We start from the raw sequence: 12,049 nt of genomic DNA, 5'->3' as shown, positions 1-12,049 counted from the left end.
AGTCTTGGGGGTATGATGTTCCTCACAAAGACAACTACTACTAGCTACTTGCTAGTTATCACAGACCTTTAGCAGCTTGTTTGCGTTTCACACTGATTTTTATTGATTGAAGTTAGTTCTTGATTGGCAGTGACTGACAGGTTGTTCCTCCAATCATCCCAGAAGTGTTCTTTCAACCTTCCAGATGGTCTTAGGGAACAAACCATGTAGTTAATCTGTTGTCACTCTTTTATACACTATATACTCGTGAAAAAACACCAACGATTTGGGCAGCATTGGCTCAGTGGTATAGCAGGGTTGTCCAATAACCGGAAGGTTGGTGGTTCGATCCCAACTCCTCCCTAAGTCATTGTTGTGTGTCCTTGGGCAAGACACTTTACCCGCACTGCCTCCAGTGTACTCACTGGTGTGGCGCACCTTGCTGGTCATTGTATGACACTGCTTGGCAGCAGCCTTAAACAATACAATTTCCCTCAAACTAAAAACCTAAAGAAAATAAGATAAAAAAAAAATCACATCTGCCAGATACGACACGTGGTTAGCAAATGACTGAGTAAGAAGGTAGGTTGAGGATGATGGGGCTACATGCAATGCAGTGAGTCTGTGGTTCAAGTCCCCCTGACCCTACCACCTGTTTTGTTTTTACCTGCTCTTAATTTTCATGTTTTTTAGGGTTATGATATGTCTCTTCAGCTCAGACTGATCATCAGATCCGTGGCCTTTCCCGCTCTTTAACCTCTTTTGTTTGTTTTAGTTTCGTTGTCTGGTGACCTTTTGTCAGTTTCTGCAATGATTGACATTTATTTTTTGGACCAAATGCCAGCAGATCTTTGATAATATAGGCATTGTATATGTACGCTATCACTGTTGCATGAATATAAATCACTATGCCCACTGTGCATTGTCCACTCCATCCATCAGTCCACTCAGTTTTACTGTTTCCTCTTCCTGTTTTTGTGTAAATCTTCCATTCCTCTATGAGCAGGGATCCATAACATCTCATTAGACAAATGCTTAATTGAGGTCCAATTGGAACAAATGCAGCTGTGGCAGCAGAAAACTCCATGGTTAGAAAGTCCAATAAGGGCTTTAGTAAACAAATTAAATCATGGAAATGGCTATATACAGTATTTGAGAGAGAGAGAAATCGTTTTCTCTGCTTGGCTGAGCAACAGCTGAAGTCTAGGACCAGAGCAGTATAGAAAATAACCACCATAAATCAAGATGGCCTGGTGCCTACTCTGCTGTCCGACACTCCTGCCAAGACCAGCTCCTCTGATGCCCACTTCCCTCCATACCTCCTATTCAGGCAGACAGATAGGAAGAGTTATAGCTGCTGACAGCAGCCATGGCTGTCAGAAGCACCACTTCATCACAGCCAACACAGGAGAGTGAAAGACGGAGGAAGACACCTCCATGTGCTTATAAACCAGCTTTTTATTAAAAAACCTGACCCGCTTTGAGTTGTGGCTGTCCGCCTGTAATATTCTGGATGTGTGGTTAATTACATAGTTATTGAAGAATTCATCAACGTCGCCGTGCCTTCGTCTCAGCTCACCGTTTGCAATATGATGTATTGATACAACGTTATATCTGCAGGAAGAGTTTTATCGACAGCAGCTCGATGCAAAGAACAAGGAAGAAAATTCTCACAGTAATGAGAGGTTATTGTTGTCATGAAGAGGCGGTAAAGACATGAGATCTTATCAGAACTATAGGATACTTAAATATAGACCATTAGCCTTCCACTGTATATCCAAAACTTTCAAGTCGATAGCATAGTTTGTTTGTTTTGGGCTTTATCAGTGACTTGCCACTAGGGGGAGTAGTGAGACCTGTTCAGATAAAACTACGCTATGAGTCCATTGCGTGTGTGCCAGGGGCGGGAGTTTTGTGGAGCGTAGGGGAGTTGATGTAAAATAGTTTGAGTTTAATGTTTGTGATCTCTTGTTGTCTTGTTGCTGCACATTTATAGTTTATAAAGAGAAATTTGATGAAAATCCAAATCCGTTGTTTTTACTTTTCTTGTTATTACACACTGTTCTGAGCATTTATAACATAATAACAAATATGTGCCAGCTTTTGAAAGTTACATTTCTTCTGTCAAGAAAAACAGGTAAAATAATTAATACAAAGAACATTTTCTGACAGAATCATTTAAAAAAAGAAGGTGAACTGTTGCTGAATGCTGAAAAGTGTCTTGTCGGTTGCTAGAGTTCGATGAAAGCTGCATTATTAAAAACACAAATGTCTCTTCTTTTATCTAGGAAATTAAAACAAGTGTCTGATTGTTAGCAATATGCTTTAGAAATAATGCTGGGATGTAAATATCTTTTTCACAAATAACAGTGGGATGTGTTAAGTTGCTGCTGCGCAGCCTTTTTTGCCAGGACGTGTAGGTTGAGACAGGAGCAAAAAATATTCTGCTCCAACAGTTGTTATCTTATTAAACCGGAGAAAATGTTGAACAACTGTCAGCTTTAAATGGTCTGCCCTTCATTTCCTCCTGACAGACAGAGGTTTGTGCAGTAAACACAGAGCACAGTGTGTTTAAAAACACAAGCGTTTTACTTCTAATCCAAGAAAGAGGGATGGTTTCATCATGGCGGCTCACCTTGGCTTTGTTAATGGTGCAGTGCAGTGCGTTGTTCTCCTGGTCGTACTGCAAACTGAATTCCAGGGTTCCCAGTGTCGCTGAAAAACAAAGAGCACAAACGGAAATTAGACGCTGAGGAAGAAAAAACAAAAAAAAGCCTTCATGGGACACAGACAGCATCACCGGGGAGACACGAAATCCAACTCCGCTCGCCTGATTTGATCATTTGAAAGGAAAACCCTAATGGGAAATCTCATGGCGTTCTTGGCACTGACATGTAATACTAACCAGAAATGAAGAAAATGGAGGATTTCAGCCTGTTCTCATAAAAACAGCTACTATTGGTGCAACATGTAAGGCGATTTTAACCCGTTTTTACAAAGCTCTACGCCCTCCTGTGGCCGAGTGAATAACAGCATACATAGCTAGGTGTGCACGCTAACACATTTAGCATTCATATTTATATTAAAGTTTGAGGGCCATGCAAACTGCTGGAGTTTCCTGGAAGAAAAAAAAAACTTCTATATGAGTTTTTGAAGTCCTGCTGCCTTTGGTTGTGTTGTGCACATATTACACACACACACCGAGTGGAGGGTGAGAAAGTGTGTTCACAAGTAGAAAAAGCATACGGGATCAGAGTGCTGCCAAGTGCACTAAAAAAAATAATGGATCTCTTCCATGCAGGTGGGCAGAGCCAGTGCAAATGTTAAGTGGTAAAAATGGAAATTAATGGACCTAATTCATTTGTTTAAACACTTTCTTGAATATTTATTTTATCGTTAGCTGTTGACTTTTGATTTTAGGTGTTTTTTTTTGGGCATGTTTCTTTTGTTGTTGGCTCTCTGGGCACACTTCTGCAAAGTGGATTGATAAAATGTCAGAATAGAACAGAATAAAATAGATGTGTGTGTGTGTGTGTGTGTGTGTGTGTGTGTGTGTGTGTGTGTGTGGGCATTGTGTTGTTAACACCCCATTTTTTTCCCTTCACTCACACTTTGATATTAATACAAAGAGCGACCGTGTGCTCCACGGGTTTATGATCGTACTCGGAGCTATCACCACCTCCTCCGTGCTTTACCTCCACTTAAAAACTTCAGTGTGGGATGATCCGGTCGTTGGCTTTTCAAGTGTGACTTTTACATTGTGTGGATGGACGTAATAAAGTGCAATATCTCAACTCGTATTAGAGGGAACGATGTGAAACATTGGACACATATTAATCCCCCGCAGGAGGCAGGTTTAGAACTAACACATTTCTTACTATTAAAAGCAGATTCATAATAATTAACTACACAATTACGCAAACTTTAAGAATGTTGTTTGATTGTTTTCCCCTTTTGACAAGTAAAGAAGAGAAACAAAGACATATTCAGTGTATTATTGCTCCTTAATGAATCCATGGTCCTCACAGCTACTTAAAACAAGTTCCTCCATCCACATTATTGCCTTTTAAAAAGACTCCCTATCAATAGCTGGTTGGCTTCCAGAACATTAAACCCCTACAGTTTGGAATTAAGTCTCTATTTGTAATTAGAGTCTCCTAAGCAGCAGTGAATCAATGCTGCTCTGGGGGGAAGCAGAGCTCATCACCCTCCATCCCACACACACACACATACACACTCACAGAGGAAGACATTTTGTCTACTTTTTCGTTTGTTGACATGATTCATGCAGGTTGTGTTTCAGTTTTACAGCCACACAGAATGCCTGAAAATATAAAAACGTGAGGATTCACTCCAGCTTAACAAACAACATGTAGCAGCAAAACAGCTGCATTCATCAGGTCTGCACAAGTTTCTGATCATTTTGCATCCTTTCTACACCAATATCTATACATCATAAGAACTACAGCTGTAGCTTTTTACACCAGCTGGTGTGGAAGTGCACTCTTAATTGTAAACTCGTTAGTGTTTAGCCCACAATAATCCACATATATTTAAAGTTTTTCTTCTAAGCTGTAGCTGAAAATAGGCCGATGATGAGGATAAATGCAGTTCCTAACATGGCCACTTGGTGGCTGGCTCTAAAAGTGAGTCAGTCCCAGGAAACCATGAGACGGGAGCGATTTTCCTTCTAGACTGTGTCAAATATCATGAATTCATGTGTTTTAAAACCATCTTGACCTAAACCCAAACACTCCTGAGTGAAGGTCTGCTGTATAGCATGAACCACACCATCCCCCAGCCTACCACCGTAACTCTTTATGCAGACCTTTGCAGCCCCATGTTTGGATGACATCAGGCGATACGTCCATATGTTCCACTGTAATTTGCTCCTCATTCTCTGACACTAGTATTTCCTTTGGGAGCAATAAAGCTCTCTACTTTCTTATCTTTACGGCAGAAATAAACAGTCGGTGCGTAAAGCATGAGTTACCAGCAGGTTCTGGTCTGTGACTGCCTGCGGGACCTCAGCTCCACTCACGCTCCACCCCTGTATGAAGCTGGCAATCTGAGCTTCCAGCTGGGACTCAGACACTTCAGAGACACTCTGTCCACAGTCATGTACAGTCTCCAGTCTTAGTGTACCATCTTTTTTCTGCCCTTTGTTAGTAAAAGAAGCATTTTGCCTTTTATTAACTAAATGTATTGAGACATAGGCGACTCTTTTCCAGAGCCTGAGATGAAGTTTGTCCTATAATGAACTCCTTCCCAACATTAATGTTTAATTTGCTGTGACGCCGCCTCTGTTTGTCTCTGTATTCAGGGTAAACAGTGGGACTCTATCAGGCCATTTGCAAAGGTGCTGCTTGATGTTGCACTGCAGATGCACGAGCCATCTGGATAGCTGTGGGGTACAGCGCGGTCAGATGCAACAGCACTGTGAACTCGACGGGAGAATAATAAAGTGGAGTCGTATTCCCGGCTGGCTGTGCAGCCTGCTTTCTGTGACTCTCAGGAAAAGAAAGGAGATAGGTCTAATTCCTTTTCAAGTAGCTACTTAGCTGCATTCAAAGCAATAATTACCCAATTTTCTGCAAAGAATCATTAATTACATAGCTTCAAGCAAAGGAAGGAATTCATGAATGTATTTGTGGGAATTTATTAGCATCTGTTTCTTCCTTTTCCCCTCAGAGGAAAATCCTGTCTGTAAATATGTTGGATTAATGAGACAGTGAAACATCAGGCGGAGTCTGAAAACAGGAGCTAAAATCAGGTGATTGTTTCCCAGCAAGTGAAGGAAGACAGGTGCTGAAAACCTGTTAAAATGTTTACAACATTATCGTTTCTTCTTCTGCTGCTCCCGCTGTGCGTAATGATTTATGTTCTGAGGGAATGCGCCGCCCGTTACCACCGACGCCGCTTAAAGCAGCGTTTTTAAGCGGAGACATCGACTTTTTCGAGACAAGCACAGAAAAGTTAGGTCCACATTTTGTTACGTGTGCATCACATTTTGTGATCTGTTAAAAAACAGTCTGCATTGACTCATATTTTCACCCATTAACTGATCACAATGTCATGTTCTAACTGGCCCATCCTGACCAGGAAAATAATCTTAAAGTTATCAAAACAGCCATGTTCACACAGCTACACGCCCTCCTGTGGTTATTTTTAGTAAGTGCAGTTGTGCGGTTAGTAAGAAGCTGATCTATTTACTTATTTTTTTTATTCCACAGATTATTTGCAGCAGGTTAGTGACATTAAATTGCATCTCAAAGAGTGTGTATTTGCTTTTAGACCCCATTTAGAATTTAGATCAAGCGATTTGGTCCAAATCTAGGCGGATTGATATTTCTCAATATCTTAGCGCAAAATCTGATTAAAACCCAGATTGGTTTCAATCACAAAAATGGATAAAGGGATTAACTGCATTCTGGACCAAAAAAATGTAAGAACGAACAAAACAAAAGAAAGCACACGACGCATGCGCCTACCCTGATCTGAACGTGGTACGAATTCTACGATGCGACACCGAGCATTTTGGAGGACAGCAAATACGCCAGATTGAGAGTGGACGTGTGTGTGCAATAGCCCGATTTGAAAATAGGTCTGAACATATCCGAGTTAAATACAATCCGGATACAATCCCACTCTAGCTGGATTGACTTTCCCCAGGGGTTTTAGAGCGATAAAACGAGGCCCACAGATGCACTTTTATTCAGCTCTAGTGTTGGAATATTGGTCACCTCCATATGTGAGGAGACTTTACACATAATGTTTTAAAAACTTCTTTTGTGGCATGATTAACAATATAATTAATGGAAGACATTCACTTTTAGAGCAGACAAAAAACATCTGAATACCAAAAGATATCTGGATAGAACAATCATACAGCCTTCAGGTTTACGAGGGCTGATCTCGGGGCACATTAACCACAACAGACTGTAGTCAAATCTTTGGCTCATAGCAATAACCAGGCAGAGAGTCCTGAGTCACACATGGCTCCACATGAATGGTGCATGAAGTGACATTTTGCCAATCTGATCTTGGAGCGCTCCGAAAAATAAAAATAATAAAAACAGCGGAAAGAAGGAACAACCTCCGGCCTCCAGCACAGTTAAAGCCTTCACTCACTTGTTGCACATGTCAGCGGGCTGTTTATAGCAACGGTCCCTCTCCTGGCTGTAACAGTGTTAATAGACCTGATGAAGGAGACACGGCCAGTGGGGACAGGAGAATGATTTCTGAGTGATGGCTGCTGTCACAGCGGCCGTCACCATGCTCAGCACTATGCTGGATCCGTTACTTTCCCTTCAGGCAAACATGGCAGTAAGCTGTGCCCTGTGAGAGGGGCTGCTGACCGGACGCTCACCTCCCAGCCGAGCGCCAAGTTCATGAGACGCTGCAAGGACGGGTTCACCCAACTTTCACTTCACTCTGTGAATATTGATCAACAGGCAGCGCTGAGCACACCCTGTGAACATCAGCGCCGTCTACTTTCTGGGCTCGCTCAGGTGGAATGGAGGTGCAATTAGGGCGCCATTAGCTGTAAATAGCTCAAATTGCATAAATTGAGTGCAAAGTAATGCATCTTGCAAAAGTAGGTCAAACATGCTCTGAGTTCCTCACATCAGTAGGAGAATATGAGCCAAACTGACTTTTAATGTGACGCTACTGCTAGCTGGCTAACTTAGCTGCAAACTTAAGGGTTAACATCTTATCTTTAGAGCCTTTGCAGAGAAACTGACATGTTTGGTGATGTAAGGCAGGACTGTCTTTGCAGCCTACTTGCAGAGTATTCATTTGAACATTCTAATTTTTATAGACAGATAATATTTGGAGTCTCACTTGAACTGATGACTAATAAAAGCCACTGTATAGACTCATATTCTGACCGTGCTTCAGAAAGCAGGGGGAGTCCCACTGTGCACATTATGTTACTGTAGTCTAAGGGACAAATTGGCCAAGTGTTAATTTGTCTGCTTATGCAGTGCTTGAATGAACAATTAGATTGCATTCTTTGCTTCAGCGTCCCATTATGTGCCTCTCATTAAAGTGGAAATCTCTCATGGGGTACAACAGTTCCTGTAAAAGATGTGATTTGTTTTGCTTCCACGGAGCTGATTTGTTGTCTGATGACAGAAAAAAAGATCCGTCACGAGCTGCCAGAAGACGTGAAAGCGCCGAACGCTCGGATCTTTACAGAGTAATCTGTTTTTGACATCAGGGGTTATTTGCCGAGACACGACAGAAACTTCCCCGCTCGGCAGCGGAGCTTCCACCTACAGAGGAAATGATTAGATTTCGGAGCTCATGACTGCACACATTTGCATGTTAATGAGAAATAAAACTTCGGAAACAATGTAACATCTTAATGCCTTCAGATAGAGTGTGTGTTAATTCAGAACTACTTGTGTGTTCTGTGAAGACGAGCATGGTGACGCGGGGACATTTCGTTTTTCTTTTAGAGATGTAGCAGATTTTTACAGCAGTGTAACACATTTAACACTTAGATTTAATCAGAGTAAAGTACAAACTATAATACACAGGAGGGGTTGAATTACAAATCTTATTTTTTGTCTTGCTGGCTTCTTCATTTTCATATTTTAGCAATGTAACAGGATAAAAAATAAGAAAAATATTTTTCTGCAATGATGCCTGGAGCCTTTTTCCCTTTCTTGATGACATGTTAAAGTCTTTATATTGGTTGATATCTATGTCTGATGTAGAGAGCTGCAGGAATGATTCCTCAAGCCTGGAAAAGTGTTAGCATCTTAGCACCTCCTGCTCACTTGTCAGCTTAATGTTTAGATCTTAAAAAGTGGATGCTAACAAGTGCTTAAATGGAACTACACACATCCTTACAATGTCATGTGACTTTACTGTAGTTGGTTTATTGTTGGGGTTGAGAGACAGATGGTGGAACAAGCGATGGATCGGAGGATCACATGGTCCAAGTTATAGAAGGTGGAACCCTTCAGCATTAAGTTCCTCAGTCTGTGTGTGATGTCCTGCCTCTAACCTCTAACCTCAGCTTCATGCTGTCTGTGTCAGGGAAGAGGAACACTGGAACACATCCTCACCAGCTGCCCTAAAGCACCGGGAGAGCTGGCGCTTGGACCAATGCTGAAGGTAGTTGCTAAGTCCATCTGCAGCACCATTGATCAGACCAAACATATCTGACCAGTAGAAGGTGGCATCACTTCTTTGTGAGAGCAGGACAACACCCAAACACCAGACTGAAAGCTCAGACGGGCTTCCTGGGTACATCAAATGATTGGCAGGTAATGGTGGTAAGCTGGGGAACAGCTCAGACTCCACACAGACATGGTGGAAGCCACCTTAAGGCCAAATATTGTGCTGGTATCAGCTTCTCTCAAGCAAGTGGACATACTGGAGCTAATGGTGCCCTGGGAGGAGCTTATAGAGGAAGCCGGTGAGCGCAGGAGGGATAAATACACCGATCTGGTGGGGTGGTGTGCACAGCGTCTGCCTGTTGAAGTGGGGGCAGGAGCATTGTGTAGGGCCTACACCCTCCTGGGCTGAAGCAGAGCTTCAGAGGCAGCAGATAAAGATGGCTGTGGGTCAGGAGAGACCAATCCTGCTTGGACGCAGGCTGGGAATGGATGACTCTCAGTTGGGTCGTCAGGTGGAGGTGGGCGGCCTGGAGTTGAAAGACCCCTGTAGCATTAGCTTTAAAGCTTTAGTGTTCATTAGTGAAGATTATTCTAATGTTGGTGACATTTCTGTGAAATAAAAAAAAAAACACATCAAACATGGCGGACGGGATGTCACACTTCAGTGTCACTACAGTGATGCTTTTAAAGCAGGGTATATCTATTAACCTGTGTGGCAGCTCCACAGATTAGTGGAGCGGGCAGAAGCAGAGGTCACACTCCTTTTAATTACTACAGCCACTGAAGTGTGACACATTCAGTCTGCGTCGCTCATCCTGCAGGTTCTCTTCATTAGACACACACCATTAAAATATTCTTTGAGTGCTCGCAGCAGTACCCATCAAGTCTCACCAGAGGTAGTCTGGTTCGGCACGTGCCGCTGGTCCTGTATAGAGCCTGACATTTGCCACGTATGTCATGAAGTTCGGTGCTTTACGATCTCCACATTGCACTGGATTTGTAATCAGTCAGTAATTTAGTATGTGTTACATTAGTCATTTGGCAAAACATCAGAAAACTATAATATATGTCATTACAGGAGATTAGAGTACCCGTTTTGTCCTTTAAACTGAAGGGCTTGACACCTTTAAAGGAATAAAATACAGCACAAAGTCAAACAGTTAGATTTCTGCTTAAACTCTTAAAATGATTTGCATCCTCATACCGAGGTCACTTTGGGAAGATGGCTGACTTTGAGTCTGTTCCAAACTATTTCAGATAAAAACAGCTCTGTAATGCTGGTGCTTCAATGCTAACGTGCTAATGGTGGAAAAGTTTGCAGGTCTGGTTAATATATACCTATTTTCTCTTCTTAAACATGGCTGTGAAGACAGTCAGGAGTTAGGTGTGAAACAATGAAGACTTATGAGCATTAAAAGAGTCATGAGGATGTTTACGGGTGTGGGTTAGCGTTAGCAGATGTTAGCATGGAATTAGTCTTGTTTAATTTGAAACAACTCAACTCAACTTCAAGCTAGCATTCAGTGTGCATCATGTGCTAACAAGTTGGAAAACTGAGATGTTTTTGCTAGCAGTTGTTCGCCATAGTTGATAAAACATTGTTGTACTTTGCACATAAAAACACTATAGCAACAAGTCCACCGATGGAGCCATTTTGGATTTTATAGCTCTCTTTGCCAAAGGAGGTTCCTGGTAAAATTTTAGCATGGAGATATTTCTATTAATGTTCTCTGAATGAGAACAGTCCAGATGGAATCCATGCGTACTTTCTGCTCATACAAAGCACATGTGGTGTTAAACTTCTGAAGTAATTAGTACAGCAGTGCCAACAACAGCTCCCAACACAGCAAAGACCAACTGTGTAGCTTCACTTTTGGCCAGAGTCCACCAGAGTCGCTGACATCTACATTTGTCCCGATACAGTTGCCACATCTGACTGGCTTGTGTGCCACATGACGCTTGTGTGAGGATTGATGTGCACATGCATGGCATTTCAGTGGACATCAACTAAATATGCAAATCTGATATATGTAAAAAAAGTGGCTTTTAATGTGAACATAGCTTTAGTTAAAAAAATCTGGAAACGATTTCCATGCTAACATGGATAAAAAGCATCTTCCATATAAAGGTACATCAGGGCTTTTCTTTGCATGGTCAGACACAGAAATACGAGCTGAAGCGGAGCAGATTATTCTCAGGACAGTCCCAGTGGACACATCTGTATTATGGCTGGTGCTGCCTTCAAGGCCACGCGCTCCTCTGAGTCTCAGCATGTTGGGTCAGAGCGAGCTGGCGGATAATTCAGAGGAGAGAAATATACAAGTTTCCCCGTCCTGTGTGTGTGTGTGGAGCCTGCTGCTCCTTTGTTTGTATTCCATCTGTGACGACTTGAGGTCACGTCCAGTGTCTTTCTGTCTTTTCTATCTCAGATTGCTTCTCTGTTATTTTGATAAAGCTCCGGCCGGGTCCCATCAATACTAACCATGGATTGTAGCTGCAGGCTAGTTTAGAATAAAGGTCAGCTGGTTATGTGTTTGGATGGAAGCTGATACTGATATCAATTATTAGGAGAGGAAAAATCTCATCATAATAAATCAGACAAATGCTAAATAATCTCACTTTGATGGGAAACCAAATCCATTTTCAGCCCTCGGTCTAATAATCCTGCAGATTTCATGCACAGATTGATCAGCAGAATAACTTCATTGTGACTCATTGTTCTTATCTAGTTTATCTTCTCCTCTGTGGCAGGTTTGTCCTCATACTTAATTACTCTTACTCTATTCATGGAGAGACATTGCAGTCTTCTTTATTTATAAAGTGAGTGTCTGGCCACCACCTGACCGTCCCCTCCCCCCCAAGGCCTGGAAAATGAACTTAACAAGCGTCCAAATCTCCAAAGTGTTGGCGGAGCGACGGACGCATGAAGAGATGAG

The 12,049-nt window shown here is 42.1% G+C and overlaps 1 protein-coding gene across 1 annotated transcript in view; it reads right to left on the bottom strand.

Annotated features, from left to right (window-relative positions):
- The window catches only part of doc2b (double C2-like domains, beta), a 99,491-nt gene that overhangs the window by 49,782 nt on the left and 37,660 nt on the right, over positions 1-12,049 (bottom strand). Inside the window, exon 2 of the mRNA XM_028421415.1 lies at positions 2,615-2,694. Coding sequence (XP_028277216.1) covers positions 2,615-2,694 — 80 coding nt within the window. The remainder of the gene's footprint in view (positions 1-2,614; positions 2,695-12,049) is intronic.

The sequence above is a fragment of the Parambassis ranga genome, chromosome 14 (genome assembly GCF_900634625.1).
Source record: "Parambassis ranga chromosome 14, fParRan2.1, whole genome shotgun sequence".
Classification (NCBI taxonomy): domain Eukaryota; kingdom Metazoa; phylum Chordata; class Actinopteri; family Ambassidae; genus Parambassis; species Parambassis ranga.
This window is presented reverse-complemented; position numbering and strand designations above follow the sequence as displayed.